At 73.5% G+C, this 22,003-nt stretch overlaps 2 protein-coding genes and 2 long non-coding RNA genes across 10 annotated transcripts in view; 2 read left to right on the forward strand and 2 right to left on the reverse strand.

The window, feature by feature from the left end:
- Nucleotides 1-5,648, reverse strand: part of SBNO2 (strawberry notch homolog 2) — a 37,450-nt gene extending 31,802 nt beyond the window's left edge. For 3 of the 5 annotated variants that reach the window (XR_016222468.1, XM_051840285.3, XM_089315213.1), the window contains exon 1: nucleotides 5,492-5,648. The gene's annotated coding sequence lies outside the window, so the exon portion shown is untranslated. Of the gene's footprint in view, nucleotides 1-2,629; nucleotides 2,844-3,423; nucleotides 3,572-5,491 lie in introns of those variants that run through there. The other 2 variants (XM_089315214.1, XM_089315215.1) reach the window with 2 other exon arrangements.
- A 2,397-nt stretch (nucleotides 5,649-8,045) lies between these two features.
- On the forward strand, nucleotides 8,046-9,453 carry LOC149121378 (uncharacterized). The gene is made up of 3 exons (XR_016222469.1): nucleotides 8,046-8,435; nucleotides 8,916-9,224; nucleotides 9,314-9,453. It is a non-coding gene; the product is annotated as an uncharacterized LOC149121378 (long non-coding RNA).
- Nucleotides 9,313-11,251, reverse strand: LOC149121379 (uncharacterized). The gene is made up of 2 exons (XR_016222470.1): nucleotides 9,688-11,251; nucleotides 9,313-9,495 (listed from the first exon to the last, which is right to left on the reverse strand). It is a non-coding gene; the product is annotated as an uncharacterized LOC149121379 (long non-coding RNA).
- Nucleotides 11,252-12,980: 1,729 nt separating this feature from the next.
- Nucleotides 12,981-21,893, forward strand: STK11 (serine/threonine kinase 11). Of its 3 annotated transcripts, none has more exons than XM_051840292.3 (10): nucleotides 12,981-14,192; nucleotides 17,156-17,239; nucleotides 17,375-17,464; nucleotides 17,555-17,687; nucleotides 17,762-17,898; nucleotides 18,015-18,142; nucleotides 18,630-18,687; nucleotides 19,070-19,266; nucleotides 21,054-21,266; nucleotides 21,526-21,893. In XM_051840292.3, exons 1-9 carry the CDS (start codon nucleotides 13,903-13,905, stop codon nucleotides 21,251-21,253), a joined length of 1,317 nt encoding a protein of 438 aa, XP_051696252.1. In that variant the 5' UTR covers nucleotides 12,981-13,902; the 3' UTR covers nucleotides 21,254-21,266; nucleotides 21,526-21,893. The 3 variants fall into 3 exon arrangements, with proteins under 3 accessions (XP_051696252.1, XP_051696250.3, XP_089171358.1); XM_051840290.3 differs by having other exon boundaries at nucleotides 21,059-21,266; XM_089315232.1 differs by having other exon boundaries at nucleotides 21,054-21,581.
- Nucleotides 21,894-22,003: the final 110 nt, after the last annotated feature.

Here is a 22,003-nt window from a genome sequence, read left to right on the forward strand (position 1 = left end):
GCACAGGTGCACACATCAGGGAGGGGATGCAGGCCAGTGGCACCGGGAAAACCGCTCCCGAGACGACCGTGAGGCCCAGCGCACAGTGAGACCCACGTTCACGGGCGTGGGCGCCGGCACAGACGCCGCTCGGGACCCCCGCATCCCACAGGGCACTGCCTGGGCCTGAGCCCCCCACGTCTGACCCCGCTTCCTGGCAACGGGTGTCCTGGAGGCAGCAGGGTCGGCTCAAGTACTCAGGTCCCTGCCACGCCCACCCAGCTCTGGCCTGGCCCAGCCCTGGCTGCTGTGGGCATGTAGGAGAGAACCAGCGGATACAATGTATCTCTCTTTATGCTCAGCTTTTCAAACACCAAATAAAGATAAACAGAAGAAAAGCAAACACGCAGAGAAGGCGCCCTGCAAGCCGGTCCTGTTCACAGCCCACATGGCCTCCAAAGGCAGGGGACGGCGCCCAGCGCCCAGGGACGGCCCGGACCCCCGTCCACCCCAGCCGTGCGAGGCACGGCCTGTGCCGCCCCCACCGTGAGGGCCCTCAGGGAGCAGAGCCCTGCAGCCTCCATGGTCACAGGGGGACCCTGGGCCCCAGACCCACCTATGGGGCAGAGCTGGGAGGGGGCTCAAGGGACTTGCACCCCCCCCCCCCGTGCAGTCTCCTGCCACCTCGTGCTGCCAGGGGCCGTAACCTGCGCCCACGAGGCCAGGCCAGGCCAGCACCCCGTGGCGGCCAGGCACACCCTCCGGGCTTGCTCACCCGGACGCCTCACCCTCATCTGTGGTCACTCATTACAGGGGCATCGAGGGGCGGGCAGCTCGACGCCCACTGTATCTGGGTCTCATCCCCGCTCTGGCTCCTGGTCCAGCTTGCTGCCGACGTGCACCCTGCGAGGCCTTGGCCTCGGGTCCGGGTACCCCCCTGGACGGAGCCCCTGGCTCGCGGCCACTGGGGACTGGTGGGGAGGGGCCCAGCAGGCAGGAGCTCTGCCTCTCAGAACAGACAGAAAACCCGGCCTTTTGCCAGCCAAGGCAGCGGCTACCTCTGGCCCCAGAGCGCCTTCTCCTGACGGCTCGGCCTCTGGGCCCGGCCCTCAGAGACCGGAGCAGGACAGCAGCTCTGCTGCCCCACCCCGCCTCGCTGTCCTCGGGTGCCCTCCACAGTCTTCACGCCAGGGACGTCGCGAGGGACCCCGGTCTGAGCCCGGAGAGCACCCGTGTCAGACGAGGAAGAAGCCCCAGAGCCGACCAGCTAGAGGCGGTCAATCACACAAGGGGCCGGCTGTGGTGCCGCGGACACAGCCTCCGCCCGCAGCGCGGCAACCACACGGGCCCTGGTTTGAGTCCTGGCTGCTCCTCTTCCGATCCAGCTCCCTGCCTGTTTGCCCGGGAAAGCGGAGAGGACGGCCCACGAGCCTGGGGGGCACACACTGCGGGGGTGTGCTCCTAGCTCCTGGGTTCCGCCTGGCCCAGCCCTGGCCGCTGCGGCCGTTTGGGGAATGAACCCGCGGACAGAGGGTCTTTCTCTCTGCCTCACCCGCTCTAACTCTCAAATCAATCCAGACAGACCTGGGGCCACGAGACGGCGCCCTGAGCTGGCCATGCCTGCCCTGCAGACCCTGGCCATGTGCAGGGGGGTGGGGGGAGGGAGAGGCGGAGCCTGAGTGCTCCCTCCACCCTGAGAGGTGATGGCGACTCCCAGCTCAGCCCTCTGCAGGCGCTCAGGCCGGCCGGGGGTCTCAGCCACAGGGGCTCAGCCCTGCGTCCTCGGCACACCTCCCCCCGGGCGCCCAGGGACACTGCAGCTGACCTCCCGGCCCAGGACCCCACGGGAACCCCGCTGCTGAGCAGACCTCCCTTGTATGGCCCCACATCCCCAGGGCCCACCCCAGAGCCACAGAGGCCACAGCCCAGAGCCACAGAGCCCCATGGCCACAGAGCCCCACCGCCAGGCCACGGGCGCTCACAGCCACAGCCATCGATGACCAGCCAGCAGCACGGACAGGTGCACTCTGTTGAGGCACCGAAGCCCCACCCCCGCCCCAGGCCACGCCCCCTGCAGAGGGGTGGACGTAGCCCCCCCAGGCCCCGGAGCAGCAGGCCATGGGGGCTTCCAGACGGGGACGTGGCCCCGGTTTCGACTGTCTGGTTTTCCAGGAGGAGCCTCAGGCCTGGGCTTGGGGTGGCAGCCCACAGTGGCCCCCAAGCCCCCCTGTGCCTGGCCGACCCCCAACACCGTCCCTCGCAGCCCCCAGCACCCCCGGCTCCCGACGGGTCGGTCAGTCCAAGGCCTGATGTAACACCACAAAGGCTCCCGGCCAGCTCCCCGGCACCCAGGACGGCAACAGTGGCTCCCTCCCTCACCCTGCCCAGGCCAGGCCAACAACCCCCACCCCACCCTGCCACCTCCCAGCTCCGGAGCGGCCTGGAGCCGCTGGGATAAGCACACCCCTCCCCCGTGACCCTCCGCGTCCCCTCACATGACACGGAGGGGCCGCGGTGAGGGGGTGTGCGCCTGACCTGCTGGACCCACAGCCTGGCTGCGGCGGGCACAGGGGCCCTGGGGCGGCAGCCAACGTCCAAGGCGGCCAGGCCGGGAAAGTGGCTGTCCAGGGGCAAGCCCGCCTCAGTTTACCTGCCACGCACAGGGAGAAGCCCAGCAGTGGGACGAGGTGCCAGCCCAGCGACAGCGAGACAGCTCCCCAGACCCCGCGCCCCGGGCCCGTGGCCTTTGGCCTGGGAAGCGCGGCTGGGCTGCTCCTGGGGTCTGGAACCCAGCACTTTCGAAACCGCGTCCGTCCCGGGCCTGTGGCCTTTGGCCCCAGGAAGCGCGGCTGGCTTGCTCCCGGGGTCTGGAACCCAGCACTTTCGAAACCGCGTCCGTCCCGGGGCTGGGGCCAGAGCCAGGGCTGCCGGTTTCAGTTTCACTTCGCAGAGCCGTCCTGCGGGCCAGAGTCCGCGCGGCGGTCCCTCACCCAGCAGCCGGCCAGCACGGCAGACACGGCCACGCCCCGCCCAGCACACAGGTGCCCCACCTGCTGACCCCCGCGGGAGCCCAGCCAGCAGGCGGCCCCAGCAGCCCCCAGGAGGAGGCGGGAGGCGGCTGCGGGCCAGGCCTCGGGCTCCTGGCAGAGCTGCCGCCGCTCCAGCTGGCCGGTCACCCCCTCCGGCGCCACTGGAGGCACAGGCCGGGCCCCACGGAGGAGCCGCCACGCCGCGGCCGCCCCAGGGCCCCTCCAGGCCCCCAGCCCCCGCTCGCCATCCCAACAGCCCAAGGCAGCTCCCTGAGGTGCCGGGCAGGGCAGAGCTGGACTCCCAGGACGCCGGGCTGGGACCGGCCCCCGGAGCCCCTGGTGTGGCCGGCTCGCCCCGTGGGGTGCCCTCATCCCCAGCGCCTGCCCGAGCCACTTCCTGTCCCCGCGGACTTGCCTGTTCTGGGCGGCTCCTATCACAGGGGCTCCCGCTGCTCCCGGACACCAGCCCAGCGCTGGAACCCTGGTCGCCTGCACAGCCCCCGGCTAGGGTTGAGCCCTCCCCTGAGTCCTGGGGCCAGACCACTCCTCCTGGGGGGGCGCTGGGGGGCGCCAGGCGGCCCCAGAGCCAGCAGGACTGCGGCAGGGACAGACGAGTCAGGTGGCAGATGTGGGACCAGGGCGGGGCAGAGGCCACCCCTCCGGCCGGCAGGGGGAGGGGCCTGGACCTGAGTGACCCCCCCTCGGGCTGCACCCCCTGACCACACAGCCCTCAGACCTGGGAAGTGACTGGAAACACTGCAAGCTGGCCCTCGGGGGCGCGCTCGCTCTCTCTCTCTCTCTCTCTCGCACACACACACACACACTCTCAGGAATCTCTCTCACATACACGCGCCCACGGGACTCACATACGCGACACAGACCGCACACACGTGTGCATGTTGACATGTAGCACTCCCACAAGTCACACACCTGCACACGGACACACACACAACACGGGCACCGCGCGCACGCCCACCGTCCACAGACGCACCGCTCCGCCGGCACCAGCACCGGGCAGGGGCAGCGTCAAGGCCGCCCCCACCCCGCCCCAGCCCGGGGGGGGGGGCACGGGGCGGCTCTCAGGGCAGCACTTCCTGCGGCTCAGCCCGGGCACAGGGCCGGCTCAGCCCACGCCCCCAGACTTCAAAGCCCGGCAGGCGCCCGGGAACCAGGCCCTCCATGCCCCTCTGTCCAGCTGTAGACAGGTGTGAGGCCACGGGGGTCTGCAGGGACCCTGCCCCCCTCGTGGGGGCTCCCAGGAGCTGGGGGGGTCTACAGGGACCCTGCCTCCTGCCCCCTCATGGGGGATCCCAGGAGCTGGGGGGGTCTACAGGGACCCTGCCTCCTGCCCCCTCATGGGGGCTCCCAGGGACCCCTGCCTCCTGCCCCCTCGTGGGGGATCCCAGGAGCCGGGAGGGGGGGTCTGCAGGGATCCTGCCCCCTTGTGGTGGCTCCCAGGGCGGGGGGGTCTGCAGGGACCCCTGCCCCCCTCGTGGGGGATCCCAGGGACCCCTGCCTCCTGCTTCCCTGGTGCCGGGACCCCAGGGCGGGGGGGGGGGGGCAGCAAGCACGGCCCTAACTTGTAGTCCTGGGACCCTCTCCCGACCCCGCGCCTGGCAGAGCCGGGCCCCTCACCTGAGAGCAAGCCCCCGGTCTCCGGCTCAGGTCAGCCCCCCCCCCGCCCCCGCCTCACATCGGCCAGCAGGCGTCCACGCAGCCCGGCGCCCGCCCGGGGTGCAGAGCGCCGGCCCGCGGGCAGGCGGGACCAGCAGGCGTTCCGGGAAGCAGCCCCGGGGATGCCCCGCGGGGCGGCCGAGATCCCAGAGCGCCGGCCCCGCGCCCTCCCGCCCGGCGGCCAGCCCGGCCCCCGGCCTCCCTCGGGGCTCCGCGCTCCGGCTCCGGCCACCCGCGGCCAGCGGCGCCCCCCGCGCCCGGCCTCGCCTCCGCTCCGCACTCCCCGCCCCGGGGCTGACCCCTCGCCAGCCCCCTCCCCAGGGCGGGCTGCCGGCCGCCCCCACGCACGCACCGACGCAGGAGCCCAGGGGTCGCAGCCCCCAGCTAGGGCCGGGCAGCGAAGGGGAAGGGAGCCCGGGGTCAGGGGTCGCGGGGTGCACCGCACGGAGGGGCAGAACGAGGGGGGCCAAGGGTCACCAGGGAGGGAAAGGTCGGAGGTCACCCAGGCGGGCAGCCTAGACGGCCACCGGAAAGAGGGGGGACGAAAGCGCGAAGGCGGAGGGTGGGGTCAAGGTTGAAGCGGGGGTCACCGCGCGGCGCGGGGTCCCGGTGCGCGGGGAAGCGACGCCGGGCGGGGGTCGCGGAGGAGGGCGGGACTCGCGGCGAGGGGCGGGGGTCGCCGCCACCCTCGCTCCGCCCCGCGGACCCCGGAACACCCCCCCCCCGGCCGGAGCGAGGGAGGCCGCGAGGGGCCGGAGTGGGGTCGGCCCAGGCGGGCTCAGAGCCGGGTCGCGGCCGACGCGCCTCACCTCGGACCCAGGTCCGGCCGGGCGCGCAGCGCGCGGCGCCTCAGTTTCCCCCAGCCTCCCGGCGGCCGCCGCTCACTTCCGGGTTTCGGGCGCCATCTTGGGGACCCCGCGCACTTCCGGTCATGCCGCGGGGGCGGGGCCCTGGGGGCGGGGCCGGGCCTTCCCTCCCCCCGCCCCGCGCGCACGCCCCGCCCCGCCGGTGCCTGGGCCGCGACTCCCGGGTCCTGAGTTTGAATCCTGCGCTGCCTCTGTGCGGCGGCCTCCCTGGCTCCCTGGGGTGACCCTGCTCTGAAGCCCCCTCCCTCGAATCCGAAGAGGGCTGGGGGGCGGCGCTGGGGTGTCAGGACTTGCCTCCTCCTCGACAGGACCTGCGCTTGGCCCCAGGCGGTGCTCCTGTGACTGGAGCCGGTGGGCCCAGGAGGCGCAGCCCAGGCCAGTCCAGGCAGATCCGCGTGGGAGGCCCCGCCTGCCTGGCCCCCAGCTGGCTGTCAGGGCTGGCGACACGGGCCCGGGCCGGCCAAGACCTCCTGTGCGGGGTCCAGCCCCTGGTCCCACGCGTGCCCTGGGTGGACAGAGCTGGGGCTCCAGAGAGAGCTGGGGGCCAGGCCTGGGCCTCGGGCATCCCGAGTGGCCGCTCGCTGCTGCCGGGGTGTGGAAGTTCGAGGAGGAGCGAGGCAGCCGCGAGAGCCGCTGCAGGTCTGGGACTGGCCAGTGCGTGTGAGACCTGTGCTGCAGGGGGCCAGGACCCGAGCGGAGCGCGGAGGGGAGACCCAGCAGGGCAGTGCTCGTGCCTGGGGCTGCGCGGCTCCCGCCACTCGGGCTGTGCCCTTGACTTTGGAATCGCCGGCGCTGACCGGCGAGGGGGCACTGCCACCTCCTCCTCCCCCCCTCACCCGGGGCCGGCCACGCGAGTTCCAAGGCCGCTGTGGGAAATGAGCCGAAAAATGAGCTAGAACTTCACGGCGGCCACAGCCCAGGGCGGGGGTGCTGGGGGCAGGGCTGGGTCCCCCCGAGGGGCTCAGGGCAGGGGACTGAGGCACGGGACCCCGAGGGGCTCAGGGCAGGGGACTGAGGCACGGGACCCCGAGGGGCTCAGGGCAGGGGACTGAGGCACGGGACCCCGAGGGGCTCAGGGCAGGGGACTGAGGCACGGGACCCCCAGGGGCACAGGGCAGGGGACTGAGGCACGGGACCCCCAGGGGCACAGGGCAGGGGACTGAGGCACGGGACCCCCAGGGGCACAGGGCAGGGGACTGAGGCACGGGACCCCCAGGGGCACAGGGCAGGGGACTGCTCGGCAGTGCAGGGTCTCTGCGGCTGCCTCCCGGAACCGGGCGGCTGGCTGCCAAGGCGGGATGTCTGGGGGATTAGTCAGAGCCGGGGATTTCCAGGGAATCAGAGGTGGCGGTGGAGCCTGCTGGGGACTGTGCGACCCCGCTCCCGCCCCTGGAGCGGGCTGGAGGAGGGGATTCCGGAGCCGTGGGGGTTCCTGCGGGGGGGCTGGACGCAGGTGCACCGAGATGGACGCTCTGTCAGGCGCCTTCTCGGCTCTTCGTGTGAACTGCAGGACGCAGGGACAGGGACCCCCATCTGCTGGGCCACTCCCCAGATGCCCAGAGCGGCCAACACGGCTGAGCCAGGCAGGAGCCAGGAGCCCCCGCCGGGGCCCCAGCGCTGCAGCCACCAGGGCTGCCGCCCCAGCTGTGCGTGAGGGGCGCGGGGGTCCGGAGCCCTGGGATGTCGGAGCCCTGAGAGCCGGCCACGGGCGCCCCAGGCTGCATCCTCGCCCACCTCTGCCCCTGCGGCCAGGAGCAGCCGCCGGAGCTCCCCGGGGTTTGCTCCCTGGGCAGGTGTGGGCAGGGTCCACCTTGAGGGAGGGTTGCAGGACAAGGGCTCCTTGTGCCCGCCCCCATGCAGGGACACCCTAGAGGACCCCCAGGCCCCCGCAGAGCAGGCTTGTGGCCCCGCGGCTGCCAGTGAAGACGCTGGGCTCCCAGTTCAAGTTCAAGTTCAAGTGTGTGACTGCCGCCGGCTCACTGCAGGGAAGCAGGCCCAGGCACCTGGGGCGGGACACCAGGGAGGCCTGGCGGGGCCTGCGTCCCACCCCCACCCCCGGGCGCATCCTGGGGACCGCGAGCGGGTGTCCCCCACCAGAGCCCCGGGAGGCCAGGAGGAGGCCACACCCCGGCCACAGCCCAGGCAACCAGGCAGGGAGGGCAGGCACAGACCGGGCAGGTGAGCCTGGCGGCTGGCTCGCGGGGGCGGGGCGGGCGAGGACCCAGCCACTTCCCGTTTCTCCAGGGACTGGAAAGTCCTGGTGTTCCCGAGCGGCCGCCGGAGCCTCCGTCCCAGCCCCGCAACACTTCTGCTTCCCACACCCACTTCCCTCTGCCCTCTTAGGGTGCCCCGCCCAGCCCTGCCCCCAGCCCCGGACAGAGGGGCGCCTTCTGCAGAGCCTCCCCCCCAGCCCTGCGCGGCCCCCGCTCCCACCTGCCCCCCCCCCCGCAGGCTCCACCCCCCACCTGCTCCCAGCTGCCCTCAGGCCAGCGGCCTCTGGATCCCTGCAGCAGAAACCAGTCTGGCGAGTTTGGGATCTGAGCCCCTGAGACAGCCTCCCGCCTCTGCACCGGCCCAGCCGCGGTCAGGAAGCCGGGACCGGCCAGACAGTGGCCTTGGCCGGAGCTCAGCGGGAGAGGCCCCAGCACGGGCCGGAGGGGGCTGTGGGGCCCAAGGACCCATGTGCTGAGTGGATCGAAGGCTCAGCTGGGGGCTGGCATCCCATGTGGGTGCTGGTTCGAGTCCCGGCTGCTCCACTTCCCATCCAGCTCCCTGCTGTGGGCTGGGAAAGCAGTGGACGATGGCCCAAGTGCTTGGGCCCCTGCACCCACGTGGGAGACCCCAGTGGAGCTCCTGGCTCTGGCCTGGCCCAGCCCCAGCTGTTGCAGTGAGTGACCCAGCAGATGGACCCTCTCCCCTCGCCCCTCTCCCCTCTCCCCTCTCTCCCTGTAACTCTGCATAAACCTCTTCTAAAGGAAGCAGGTTCAGCTGATGACAAAACGCAGCCGGGAGGAGCTGGGGCAAAGTTGGGGGGTCCAGGGGCCCCCAGCCCAAGCCCACGTCGGGTTGACAGGCGGGGAGGGGTCTGCCTTTGCCCCCGGGGCCGTGGGGCCAGGGCGGGGCTGAGCGGGGCTGCCAGGTGGGGACGGGCAGAGAGCGGCTGCTGCAGGCTGGGGCCTGCGTCCGTCCCAGATGCGAGGCAGCGCCCAGGCCCCTGCAGGGCAGATCCGTGGCCCCGGGTGTGCCCGCGCCCGGGGTGCTGCTGTCCCAGGCCCGGGACTTTCTGAACTTTCACCCTGGCTCTCCCGCCCTGCCCCGAGGGAGATTCCAGAGTGTCCAGGCTGACTCATCCTGGGTCCCCACACAGCACCGTGGCCGGGCGCCCGGGCACAGAACTTCCTGGAGTCTGACCGCCCTCCCGGGGCCGGTTCCTGCCACATCCCGCCAGGGCCCGGGCGTCCCCACCGGCCAGAACATGGCGGGCGGCGGGGCTGGCCTGGGTGCCTCCCCTCTCCCTCGCTGAGGCCTGTGAGGACGACCAGCAGAGTGGAACGCGAGCCAAGGCCGGGACCAGACTTCCGGGGTGCTGGGGTCCAGGTCCTGAGGGCCACGGTCACGGTGCCGCACGTGGGGTCTCTGTGCCGAGCGGGTCCCAGGATATGATGAGGATTTTATGGTAAGAAAGTAGGGGTAGTAATTTGGGTTCCACTGCCCACAGCACCAGCAGGTGCAGGGGGCTACAGTGCAAATCCACGTCCAATCCAGCTCCGTGCTGTGTCCTGGGAGGCAGCAGTGGTGGCCCCAGTGCCTGGGCCCTGCACCTGCACCGGAGACCCGGATGGAGCTCCTGGCTTGGGCTCGGCGCAGCTCCAGCTGTTGTGGCCATCTGGGGAGTGAACCAGTGGATGGAAGACATCTCTCTCTCTCTCTGACTTTTCTAACTCTGCCTTTCAAATAAAAAAATAAATATTTAATTCGAGCCCCCCCAAAAGCAGATAGACCCAATGTTTCCACTATGGGTAGAGGGTTAAAATGTGGTCCACGCACACAGGAAGCACTACACAGCCAGGAGCGGGCGAGGACAGGGGACCCCACGGGACGGGAACGCGTGGCCGCCAGGGCCCGGGGGCACTGCTCACCGGATGGTGGTGCACCGCGGTGGACGCGCTGAGTGCGGGGGGCTGCGCGCGCTCCTTCCCAGGACAGAGGAGCTGGAGCAAGGCTGTCACAGCCAGGCCATCCGCAGACGCGGAGGGGCGGGTCAGGCCAGCGCCCGTGTGGGGGACGTGGCATCACCACCCACGTCCCTCGCCTGGCCGCACGCTGGGCCCCTGGCTGGTGCGGGCCTCTGGGGAGAGAGCACCAGCCCCCGCGGGCGGTCACAAGCAGCGGGAAGGCCTTGCCCCCCGGAACAGACGGCGAGCGCTAGATCCGAGGCCGGGTCTCTGCTCAGTGCTCAGTACTCAGTCCTCGGTACTCAGTACACCTGCGACCCGCCCGTCCATGGTGGCCGTCACCCTGCGGCCACGCTGTTTCAGCGCCACGACCACGGCCCTGGATCTCAGCTCTGCCGTCCTCCCTCTATGCGTTCTTCTTCACCAGGCTCCAGCCTCCGCGTCAAACCGTAACAGCCATGCACAGCCCAGGGCAGAAGGCACAAGTCTCAGGGAGGGCTCTCATTGGCCCCTTCTGGGTCACATGGCCCCCTTGAGCCAATCACAATGGGCCTGGGTCACATGCTCCCCCTCCCCGGAGCCAATCGCCATGGCCTGGCTACGGAAGGCCCCTGACTGGCCAGGCTGGGACCACGTGACTGTATGGAGCCAGCTAATTGGGTGAGAGCCCTGAGGACAGAGGTGTGACTGGAAGGGGCGGGCCGCTGACCCAGAGTGCACCGGGCTGGGCGGGGCTGGGGGCGGGGCCCGCAGGTGTCCGGTGCTCCGTGGGTGCCCGCAGGTGCTGGGCTGGGGCGCGGGCCTCCTGTGGCCTGCGGGCTGCCCGGGCACGCACACGTCTGCCATCTGCCTTCTCCCGTGGCTGCGGCGCGCTCGCTCCCCGCGGGACGCCGGGACCCAGCTCCTGGGGGGCTGGGCGCCCTGGGTGGGCCGTGGGGGTCCCCACCAGGCCTCAGTGGCATGGGCAGCGGCCAGGGGCAGAGGACCCCGGCGGGCTGGCTTCCCCGACCCGCGCGCCCTGTGGCCTGCGTGGGGACACTGCTGAGACACAGTCGTCGTCCAGCGCTCAGGGGAACCGGAGGCTCCTGGGCTCCAAGGGGAGGGGCGGGGCGGACAGGGGCGCAGGGGCCGAGACCCCCGGGGACGCCCCTAGCCCCGCTCTAAGGGCGTGGGTTCCAGTGCCAGCTCCGCTCCCGCCTTGCAGCCTCCTGGGAGGCCCGGGTGCGCGGGCCCCGCCACCCACGTGGACACCTGGACGGCGCTCCTGGCTCCAGCAGGGCCCAGCGCCGGCCCTTGTGGGCATCTGGGAAGCGACCTCTCTCTCTCCCTTCCCGCAGTCTCTGTGTCGCTCTGCCTTCCAGAAGTTCGGAGACCCCACAGAGGCCGCGGCAGGGGTCTCCCAGGCCCATCACCGCGCGATTCTCCGTGCGCCCCGGGCACCCCAACGCAGCCGCCTCCCGGGATCAGGGTGCCCCACCCTGGAGAACAGTCCGGCCCCAAAGTCCACTGCGCCCGGGGCAAGCGCAGGACGGTGACCTTGGGCGCGCGCGAGCGGAGGGTGACAGCTGGGGACGAGCGCGCGCGCCTGGGTCGGCCGCGCCGCAGCCCCCCGCGCCGCCCGTGCGCGCTCCCGGGAGCCCCGCCGCGGTGCGCGCCCGCCCCCTAGCGGACGCCGGCCCTGGGCTGCCGCGTCCTCGCCGCACGGGGGTCCGCGCCGGGAGCCCCGCCCTCAGGGACCCCGGCTGGTGGGCGGTGGAGACGGGGCCCCACTCCCCCGCGGGAGGCGCTGAGCCCCGGGCCGCGGTTTGGGGGTGTCCTGGTGGGCAGGGGGAGTGAAAGGCAGGTACACAGAGGGACTTCGTCCACCGGCTGGGTCACCCCCCAGACGCCCACCACGGCCGGGGCCGGGAGCCTGGAGCTGCCCCGGGTCTCCCACGTGGGGTGGGGGCGTGTGCTGCTGGGCCGACTGCCCCTTCCCGGCCTCGACTGAGATGTGGCTTGGGTCCCCGGTGGGCGGCCACTGCAGCGCTGGGCCCTCCCCGGTGACCCCAGCGACCCCTCGCTGCCTTTTTTTTTTTTTTTTAAAGAAGCTTAATTCAGGGGCCAGTGCCCCTGTGGCGCAGCGGATAAAGCCCCGGCCTGCAGTGCCAGCATCCCATGTGGGCGCCGGTTCGAGTCCCAGCTGCTCTACTTCCGGTCCAGCTCCCTGCTGTGGCCTGGGAAAGCAGCGGACGATGACCCGAGTCCTTGAGCCAGCAATGGACGGCACCCCCGTCCTCACTTTCAACTAAATACGCGTTTCTTTTTTATTTTAGAGATTTATTTGAAAGGCATAGAGAGAAGGGGTCTTCCATCTGCTGGTTCGATCCCCCAATGTCTGGGCGAGGCTGGAGGCCCACGAGCCCCCCCTGCCCGGGTCTCTCGCGTGGTGCGGGGCCCAAGCACCTGTCCGGCACCGATGACCGGAAGTGGGGCGGCCGGGACTCGAACCGGCGCCCGTGAAGGCTGGGGGCGCTGCAGGCCGTGGTTGCACCCCCACGCCACGGCGCCGGCCTCGATAAACCTTTCTTTAAAGTGGAATTAGGGGCGAAAACGGCCTGAGGCGCACGCGCGGTTCCGTCCTGAGTGGGACCGACGCCCCGCGGGCGCCCGGGGCCGACAGGGACACCTGCGGCCTGGGCCCGCGCGTCCCGGGCGTCTCCCCTCTGCTTCCGCCCCGCCCGCGGCCCCGGCCCGGCCCCGGCGGCGCCTCAGGGATTTCCGCCCCGAACTGGTCACTTTAGGTCACTTTGTGACCTCTGACCTCGGCCCAACGAGGGAAGCAGGAAGCGGCCCCGGCAGGCTTCCCCCGGCCTCTGGAGCCCCGAGCCGCGGTGCCGGCCCACGACCGGGGGAGCCCGCGGCCGTTCCGGGGCGGCCGTTGGGACCCGCGACCCCCGACCCCGGGCCCCAACCCCTCCGAGGTCACCGCCGCGGCCTCGCGTCCCCACGCCCGCTTCCCGCCCCGTCGCCGTGACGGGCGCGCCCGCAGGCCAATGAACGAGGCGTCCCCACCCCTCGAGGCGGGGCCGAGTGCGGACCAATCCCCGCGCGACCGCCCGGCCGGGTCCAAACGGCCCAATCGGCGGCGGCGGCCAAGCGTGTCGCGAGGCGGGGCCTTCCGGCTCCACCAACGGGCGGGCACGTCGGCGCCGCGAGGGGGCGTGCCCTGCGGTCGGGCGTGCGGCGGCGGCGGCGGCGCAGGGAGGGGGAGGGAGGTAAACAAGATGGCGGCGGCGTATCGGGCGCGGAAGGGGGAGGCGGCCCGGGGCGCCCGCGAGTGAGTCGCGGGGCGGCGGAGGGCGGCGCCGGCGGCAGCGCGGGCGGCCTTGGATGGGCTGGGCCCCCCTCGCCGCTCCGCCTCCTGCACGCGCGCGGCGGCCGCGGCGAGGGGGACGCACCGGCCGGACTTCGGCAGCCTCGGGCACTCCCCGGCCCGGAGCCTGCGGCCTGGGCCGCCCGGAGCCCGCGGAGCGTCGGCCGCGCGTCGGGGCCGGCCGCTGACGGCGCTCGGGAGCGGGAGCGAGCCCGGGCCGCCGTTGGAGCGCTCGGGGCGTCCGGCCGGAGGTCGCGGGCCGGCTGGGGGGTTGGGGGCGGCGAGCGGCCGGCGCCGAGCGTGCGCCTGAGCGCGTCCGGGGAAGCCCCCAGCCCCAACCGCGGGCGCGGCCTCCGAGCGCTCGGCTGAGGCGGCGGGACCGCGGGGCGGCGCCCGAGGAGCTCCCAGCAAAGTTTTGTGGCCCCGGGTGTGGGGGGCTCCCGGGGCGGCGAGCGGCGCGGACCCCCGTCGGCGGCTGCCCGCGGGCATGGACGGCCCGGGGGAGCCGGGTCGCGGCCGCCGGAGCGCTGGTCCGCGCGCCTGAGCCCCCCGGAGGATGAGCGGGCGCCGCGGGCCCCGCCGGCCTGCCCAGGGCCCCCGCGGACGAGCTGAGCCGGCCCGGGCCGCCCCCAGGCCCTGAGACCCCCTCCTCCCGGGGAGGGGGCTCGCAGCGCGGACTGCCGGGCGGGACGCTCGCGTGTGTCGGGAGGAGGCTGTTCGTGGCCGAGGCCTGCGTGGCTTTCTTCCTTTCTGTCTCTTTCCTGTTGGTGTGTTTGAAGTCGGGGAGGCGGGGCGCCGGGACTAGCGGGGCGCCCGGGCGCAGCATGGATGTGGCCGAGCCGCCGCCGCTGGGCCTGTTCCCCGAGGACGAGCTGATGGCCGTGGGCATGGACACCTTCATCCACCGCATCGACTCCACCGAGGTCATCTACCAGCCGCGGCGCAAGCGCGCCAAGCTCATCGGCAAGTACCTGATGGGGGACCTGCTGGGCGAGGGCTCCTACGGGAAGGTGAAGGAGGTGTTGGACTCGGAGACGCTGTGCCGCCGCGCCGTCAAGATCCTCAAGAAGAAGAAGCTGCGGCGGATCCCCAACGGCGAGGCCAACGTGCGGAAGTGAGTGCCCCCCCGCGGCGGGCGGGCGGGCGGGGCCCCTTATCGCGCCCCGGCCTGCACCGGCTTCCAGGAAAGGCCCTTATCTGAGGGGCCCGGTGGCCGTGACCTTGGACAGCGTCCGCGGGGGCGCCGTGGGCAGCGGCCCGGCTGAGGTCCGCGGGGCAGCAGGTGCCCGCCCCGAGCCCTGGCCGCCCCCCCCGGAGCAGGCTGGTTTAATGGTCTGCTGGCCCCGCGAGGGCCCCGGGAAGCGCTCCCCCCTGCCCGCGGGCTCAGCCCCTGCTGGGGTGGCCACTCCCCGGGTGGGCGCAGGCTGAGGGCCCGGCACCCACCTCTGCCCCTGGGCGAGGGCGCTGACCCGGGTTCCAGTGGGAAATGCCCGAGGCCCGGGCCGGGCCGGGGGCGGGCTGGGTGTACGGGGGAGAGACGGTGCTGTGGGCGAGACCGGCGGGCGCCCAGCCTGGGGCTGGGGGGGGCAGAGGGAGCTCCGTCCCCCTCCCTGCCCGCGTCCGCGTCCCCCGTGGCGGCGTTGGCAGGAAGCTGGAGGGAAGCCCGGCGCCTGCGTGGGGCACAGGTGTCCGGTCCGCGGGAGCCAGGCTGGGGTGGGCGCCGACGGGGGAGGCCAGGGTCCCGCGTCCAGCAGCAGCTCCCCGGGGGCTCCCGCCGCCCCGGGCCGGCTTCCGGAGCGCTCCCTGACGGGCTGGGACCGGGGCCGGCGCGTGCCCAGGCCCTGGGAGGCGAGGGCTGCCCCCACGAGCCCGCCGGGCTCCCCGCCGGCCTCCCTGCCAGCTGGCCTCGCGAAAAAGGCCCTTTGTGCGTGGGCAGCTTGATGAACTGGGCCGCGGCCCGGCGTGGAGGGCTCGGGCCGCGCCTGTGCCCAGAGCTCCTCCCAGGGGGCCGTCGGGGTGGGCACAGGGCTCCCGGGAAGGGAGTCCCCGTCAGCCGGGAGGCGCTGGGAGTTACAGCTGGGCCTCTGAGGGCCGTCGCGTCCTGTCCCTCCTGGCGGACGCGGGCGGGGAAGCCAGGCTCTTCGTGCCCCCAGCCTCGCCCTGCTCTGTGCTGTCCCCGGGACAGCCCTGGTGGCCGTGGGCTCCTGGGTTCCCGGCCGCCGTGTCCTTGGCGGTGAGGGGCGGCACCGGTGCGCCGAGGGCCCTGGCGGGGCAGCGGCAGGTGTCCCGCTCAGCCGGGCGGGTTTCGGTGCCTCGTCCCTGCTGGCCGCCGGGACGCACGTTGGTGACGTGGCCTGGGGAGGCCGGAACCTTCCGGGCCAATTGGCAGACCCTCGGATCTGGGAGGTGAGAGGCTGGGGAGTTAGCGAGGGGAGAGGGCCACGTGGGGCGCAGCTGGCGCCCACCCTCCGTGCACCCCGGCCTCGTCCCATCCCGGGGCTCCTGAGTGTCCTCTGGCTGACCGGAGGCCGCGCGCCGCGGGCTGGGCTCTGCCAGGGCTCATGGCAGAGCTGAGCTGAGTGCAGGGCCGGGCAGCCCCCTCCCCACCCCCGGCCGCTGCCTCTCGCCCCCTGTGTCTGGGCGGCGTGGCCAGCTGCCTGCCGCCGGGGCGCTGGACAGCTCAGGCCTCGGGGGTCCGCCTTGCGGCCCTGCGCCTGGAGCGGGTGGCCTTTTTCTCGGGGTCGGGACCCGCTGTGGCTCCCGTCTCCCCCTCCTCTGACCGTGTCTTTTGGTCAGGCAGAGGTACAGGGGTGTTCCATCGGCTGGTGGGTGCTCCAGGTCCCCTCAAGGCCAGGAGGGAGCCAGGAGCTGCATCCGGGTCTCCCGCGGGTGCAGGGGCCCAGCAGCGGGCCTGCCGCGTGGCCTGGCCGCCGAGCCGTCCTGGGTCAATGCTGCGTTTGCCCAGGGTGGACCGACGGAGCCGCGCAGCGCTGAGGCCCGGACGGGGGCTGTGACGGCTCAGGTGTGGGCAGAGCCGGGCCCGGCTCCGCGGGTGGCGCATCCGTCGCCAGCCCCAGGGGTCTCTGCGGAGGGCCGGGTCTTTCGGCGGTGCCAGCCCGCCCTGCCCTCGGCAGGGGCACCTCCTGCTGGCGCTCGGTGGCAGCTGGCAGCCCCTCTGCTGGGCCAGCGCCCTCCCTGGCGCCTGCCGGCGGGGGCACCGCGCTCTGCGTGCTGAGCAGCGGCCTGGGGCGCCCCCTCTGCCTCGGCCCCGCCCCCAGGAGAGGGAGGGGCGGCGCCCAGCTTGTCTGCGGGTGCCTCCCGCGTGGGCCTCGCGCGACGCTCCAAGCAGGGCCCCCGAGGGCCCGCGGAGCCGGGTGGGGCCGGGCAGTCTGGGAGGAGGCCCGAGGGTCCCCGTCCTGCCGTCCTACGCTCCGCGTGGCGCTGGGCCCTGGAGGGGGTGGGGGGACGCGTTCGCCCTGCCGAGGCCTGAGCCTCTGGGTGGGAGGGCCTGGGGCCAGGCCGCGGGGGCCGTGTGCTCCAGGGCCGGGTGGGAGCTGGCGCGGAGGCCGGCTGGCCCCTGCTGCGCTGGGTGCCCGCCAGGCTGCGCACGCAGGCCTGGGGCAGGTCTATAAATAACACGGCCCTGCTGGAACCGGCACAGCAGACCCGAGCGGCCAGTGGGCGGGGCGCGTGTGCCCGAGGCGCCAGGCCTGGCAGGCAGGGCAGCCGTCCTGGAAGAGGAGGCCTCAGGAGGCTGAGAGCAGACCTGTGGGGTGTGATGCACACACGCCGCCCCAGGACTTAGGGCAGCGTCCCACGTGGGGTTCGGAACAACGAGCCCCCGCGTGGGGCCGCGCGTGTGTGCGGCTGCGCGGTTTCGGGGCAGTGGAGGCAGCGTGCCCTGTGCACTCGCGCTCGGGCCGGAGCGGCTGGGACTCGGGTGTCCGCGTGTAGCCTGTGGCGTCCCGGCCGTGTGTCCACTGAGGTGACGGGCAAGCGACAGCCTCCCTGGCGGGCCCTGGGGGGGCGGGCGGGGCGGGCTGACGCCGCCCCCGGTGACCTCCCCCCCCCCCGCAGGGAGATCCAGCTGCTGCGCCGGCTGCGGCACCGCAACGTCATCCAGCTGGTGGACGTGCTGTGCAGCGAGGAGAAGCAGAAGATATATCCTCGGGGGCGGGGCCGGGGCGTGGGCGGGGCCGGGGCGGAGCCTGGGTGTGGGTGGGGCGGGGCCGGGGTGTGAGCGGGCCGGGGTGTGGGCGGGCCGGGGCGCCCGCGGCGGCTTCCTTAGCGGCCCACGTATATGGTGATGGAGTACTGCGTGTGCGGGATGCAGGAGATGCTGGACAGCGTGCCCGAGAAGCGCTTCCCCGTGTGCCAGGCCCACGGGTGAGTCCGCGGCGCGGGGGCGGGGCAAGGCCTTGGCGGCGCGGGGCGGGCCGCGGGCCCGGCCGGGCTGACGCCGCCCCCGCCCCCAAGGTACTTCTGCCAGCTCATCGACGGCCTGGAGTACCTGCACGGCCAGGGCATCGTGCACAAGGACATCAAGCCCGGCAACCTGCTGCTCACCACCGGCGGCACCCTCAAGATCTCCGACCTGGGGGTGGCCGAGGTAGGCGGCGCGCCGCGGGGCGGGGCGCGGCGCTCGGGGCCGGCGCCGCCTCAAGGCCGCGTGCCCCGCCGCAGGCCCTGCCCCCGTTTGCCGCGGACGACACGTGCCGGACGAGTCAGGGCTCCCCGGCCTTCCAGCCGCCCGAGATCGCCAACGGCCTGGACACCTTCTCTGGCTTCAAGGTGGACATCTGGTCGGCGGGGGTGACGCTGTAAGTGCACCCAGGGCGTGGCTCTACTTCCACGCCCTCGGCCCAGGGGCGCCCGTGGGTGGTCGGGCCGTCGGCGGCCCGCAGGACCGCTGACCGGTCTCTCCCGCGCCGGGCAGCTACAACATCACCACGGGGCTGTACCCGTTCGAGGGGGACAACATCTACAAGCTCTTCGAGAACATTGGCAAGGGGGACTACACCATCCCCGGGGACTGCGGGCCCCCGCTCTCGGACCTGCTGCGAGGTGGGCGGGGCCGTGGGGGGAGGGGCCCTGCTGAGGGGTGGGCGGCGGCCGTGGGGTGGGGGACTACACCATCCCCGGGGACTGCGGGCCCCCGCTCTCGGACCTGCTGCGAGGTGGGCGGGGCCGTGGGCGGAGGGGCCCTGCCGAGAGGGGGGCGGCGGCCGTGGGGTGGGGGACTACACCATCCCCGGGGACTGCGGGCCCTGCTCTCGGACCTGCTGCGAGGTGGGCGGGGCCGTGGGGGGAGGGGCCCTGCTGAGGGGTGGGCGGCGGCCGTGGGGTGGGGGACTACAGGATCCCGGGGCTGCGGGGTCGCCCCAGGCCGTTGGTGTAGCTGCTGCTCTGGCCTGTGCGCCGGGGCCCGGGCCGGGGCGGGGCGGGGGCGGGGTCCAGGGGGCCGGGGGCCGGGGGCCGGGGGCGGGGCCGGGGGGATCCAGGGGCGGGGCGGGGGCGGGGCCGGGCCCGCGCTGACCCGCGCTGTCTGCAGGGATGCTGGAGTACGAGCCGGCCAAGAGGTTCTCCATCCGGCAGATCCGGCAGCACAGGTGCGTGGCGCGGGCGAGGCCCGGCCGGCGCTGTCTCCCACCTCCTGGGCCCCGGGTGGGGCAGCCGGCTTGGGCCTGTTTGCAGTGGTTGGCTGATTAGTGAGGGAGGGAGAGCGCGCCTCCACGTGCCGGTGCGGTCCCCGGCGGCTGCGGTGGCCGGGCTGGGCCAGGGTCCCCTGTGCAGGCAGGCCTTCCCGGCACCCTACAGGGTGCTGTGGTGCACGCTGGCTCGGTGCCGCCCCCCCCCCCCCGGCCGTCTCCGGGGCAGCGCTGCGGCGCACGGGAGGGAGCCTGCAATGGGGGGGAGGCAGTGCCGGCCGGGCCAGGGCAGCGGGGTGCGCGGCGCCAGGAGCCCCGGTCGCCCACGGCCGGGCTTTTGCAGCTGGTTCCGGAAGAAGCACCCCCTGGCCGAGGCGCTGGTGCCCATCCCGCCGAGCCCCGACACCAAGGACCGGTGGCGCAGCATGACCGTGGTGCCCTACCTGGAGGACCTGCACGGGGGCGCCGGCGAGGACGCCGACGGCGAGCACTTCGACGTCGACGACGACATCATCTACACTCAGGAATTCACCGTGCCCGGTGAGTCCGCGGGCTGGGCCGGCTCCGCCCGGGCGGCTCCGCCCTTTGGCAGACTCCGAGCGTCCAGCCCGGCCTCTCCGGCCCAAGGCCCATCGGGAGCAGGTGGGAGACCCCTGGGACAGGAGCTGCTTGCCGTGGGGACAGACTTGGGGTGGGGGCTCCTTCTGCCCAGTCCCTCCCCGCCCAGCCCTGACAACCCCGCTGGCCAGGGTCCCGCAGCCCCTACCCCTCCCGCAGTCCTGACCCCACCCCCTGCAGTCCTGACCCCGCCCCCTGCAGCCCTGACCCCGCCCCCCACCCCCACCCCGGCCAAGAGGGTCTGGGGGTCCTCCCCTCCCGCAGCCCTGACCCCGCCCCCTGCAGCCCTGACCCCGCCCCCCACCCCCACCCCGGCCAAGAGGGTCTGGGGGTCCTCCCCTCCCGCAGCCCTGACCCCACCCCCCGGCCGTGAGGGTCCGGGTCCTCCCCTCCCGCAGCCCTGACCCCGCCCCCCGGCCATGAGGGTCCGGGTCCTCCCCTCCCGCAGCCCTGACCCCGTCCCCCGGCCATGAGGGTCCGGGTCCTCCCCTCCCGCAGCCCTGACCCCGCCCCCTGCAGCCCTGACCCCGCCCCCTTGCTTCCCCAGGTGGCGAGGAGGTCGCTGAGGCAGGGCTTAGGGAGCAGAGCAGCGAGTGTGCAGCCCTCTGTGGAGACAGCGCCAGGCCCTAGCGTAGCCCAGCCGCAGGCTCCGCCCACAGGCCCTCCCAGCCGCAGGCTCCGCCCACTGAGGCCCTCCCCAACCAAGGCTCCGCCCGCTGTGGCGCCCTCCCCAGCCATAAAGCTCCACCCACAGGCCCTCCCCACCACAAGACTCCGCCCGCTGTGGCGTCCTCCCCAGCCATAAAGCTCCACCCACAGGCCCTCCCCACCACAAGACTCCGCCCACTGTGGCGTCCTCCCCAGCCATAAAGCTCCGCCCACTGTGTCCGTCGCCCTTGCTTGCTGCGGTGGCCCCCCCAGGCCCGAGGGTTCCTGTCCACTTCCTTCAGCGAGAGGGCGAGGCCCCTCCCCCCAGGCCCCTGTGAGGCTGAGCCGGGCGGGCGGGCGGGCGGGCGGGGGCGGCCCTGGAGCCGGCCCAGGTGGTGGGGTGGGGGGGTCCTGAGGGGTCTGTGCTCCTCTGGACACGGTTGGGGTCTGAGGGTGCCCGGCCCCCGGTACAGCTGCACCCAGAGAGGCACCCCCAGGACTGTGTGTGCTGGGGGCAGTGGGGCCTTGGGCAGGGCGGGGTCCCCGGGCCTGGCGGGTGAGAGGGGCCCCTCTGCCCTGGGCCTGGGGTGCTGGGCTCCGTCCCTGCCTGACCCAGGCCCGTCCCCTGGGCCCTGCCTGCGGGCTGCCGAGTCAGGCTCCCCCGCCCTGTTGGAGGGGGGCTGGGGGGCTCTGGGGACGCCTCTGCGCACTCCCCCACCCCACGGTGAGGGCGCTGTCCGGTGAGGCAGGGTGGGCAGCAGCCGAGCCCTTGCGGCCCCAGGCTGGGGAGTGGGCAGGGTGCTGGGCTCTTCCGCAGCCGGGCCACCCGGCCCCTCCCGTCCCGCAGGTGAGCGCCGGCGTGGTGGGGGGCGGGGCCGCAGGGCAGCCCAGGCCCAGCAGACACCCCTGGGTGGACGGCTGACGCGGCCGGCCAGCTCTCCACCTGCCTGTCAGGGTGGGCAGCGGGCAGGGGCGGGGCGTCTGCCCGGAGCTGCCAGCAGGGGCGCGGGGCGGCCTGGCTGCTGCCCTCGGCTGAGGCCACACTGGCCGGCTTCCCGCAGGACAGATCCCCGAAGAGGAGGTGGGCCAGAACGGACAGAGCCGGGGCCTGCCCAAGGCCGTGTGCATGAACGGCACGGAGTCGGCGCAGCTGAGCACCAAAGTGAGGGCCGAGGGCCGGGCCGGCGCCGCCAACCCAGCGCGCAAGGCCTGCTCCGCCGGCAGCAAGATCCGCCGGCTGTCGGCCTGCAAGCAGCAGTGAGCGCCGCCTGCAGGTGGGGTCCGCGGTGGTCACGCCAGGCCCAAGCCCGCGGCGGGGAGGCGCCGGCATGGTCCCTCGCGCGTCACGGCCGGGCCTGGGGCAGGGTGGCCATCTGAGCAGCCGGGGAGCCCGACTGGGGGGTGGGCCGGCCCCCGCGGCCTGCGGTTGTCCTGGCTGCCCCGCCCCGGGTGCTGCATTGCCGACCCGTCTGCGGCCACCCAGACTGCTCCGGGGAAGGCCCGGGCCGCCGTGACCGCCCCGTCCTCTCGCAGCCTGCCTCCGGGAGTCTCCGCCAGGGGGCGCGCTCCCCCAGTCTTCCCGCCGGCTCCCGGCCCAGCGCCGCCCGCCCTCAGGACAGCGGGCGGCCCCGCGGCCCGGCCTCCCCTGGCCGCCTGCGCGCAGCGGCAGGGCCGTGGACACGACTTGCTGACTTTGCAATCCTGCCTGAGCCTTCCCCAGGCGCAGAAGGGAGAGGCCCGGGCCGCCGTGCACTTTACCTTGAGACTACTGGCTCTGCGCCCGCCGCACGGCCCCGCCTTGCATGCAGAGCCGCCAGGGAGCCGCGCGGCTGCCTTGTTTTCCTCGTTTGGTTGGTTCCTTTTTTTTGTTTTTTAAGAAAAAATAAAACAGGTGGATTTGAGCTGTGGTGTGAGGAGTGTTTGGGGGTCGTGGGGTGCAGGATTCTAGCCCAGAACGCAGGGGCCGCGGTGGGAGGCGGGCGCCCCCTCCGCGGTGGTCCTCACTGCCCGG

This window comes from Oryctolagus cuniculus, chromosome 16 (genome assembly GCF_051225735.1).
Source record: "Oryctolagus cuniculus isolate XC-2025 breed Fujian yellow rabbit chromosome 16, ASM5122573v1, whole genome shotgun sequence".
Classification (NCBI taxonomy): domain Eukaryota; kingdom Metazoa; phylum Chordata; class Mammalia; order Lagomorpha; family Leporidae; genus Oryctolagus; species Oryctolagus cuniculus.

What these genes read in the sequence shown, in the direction of transcription:
- STK11 (XM_051840290.3), top strand. Translation starts at nt 13,903, where the DNA reads ATGGATGTGGCCGAGCCGCCGCCGCTGGGCCTGTTCCCCGAGGACGAG. An exon ending in CCGACCTGGGGGTGGCCGAG is followed by an intron (nt 17,688 to 17,761) that starts GTAGGCGGCGCG and finishes GCCCCGCCGCAG; the next exon opens with GCCCTGCCCCCGTTTGCCGC. An exon ending in TCAGGAATTCACCGTGCCCG is followed by an intron (nt 19,267 to 21,058) that starts GTGAGTCCGCGG and finishes CCCGCAGGACAG; the next exon opens with ATCCCCGAAGAGGAGGTGGG.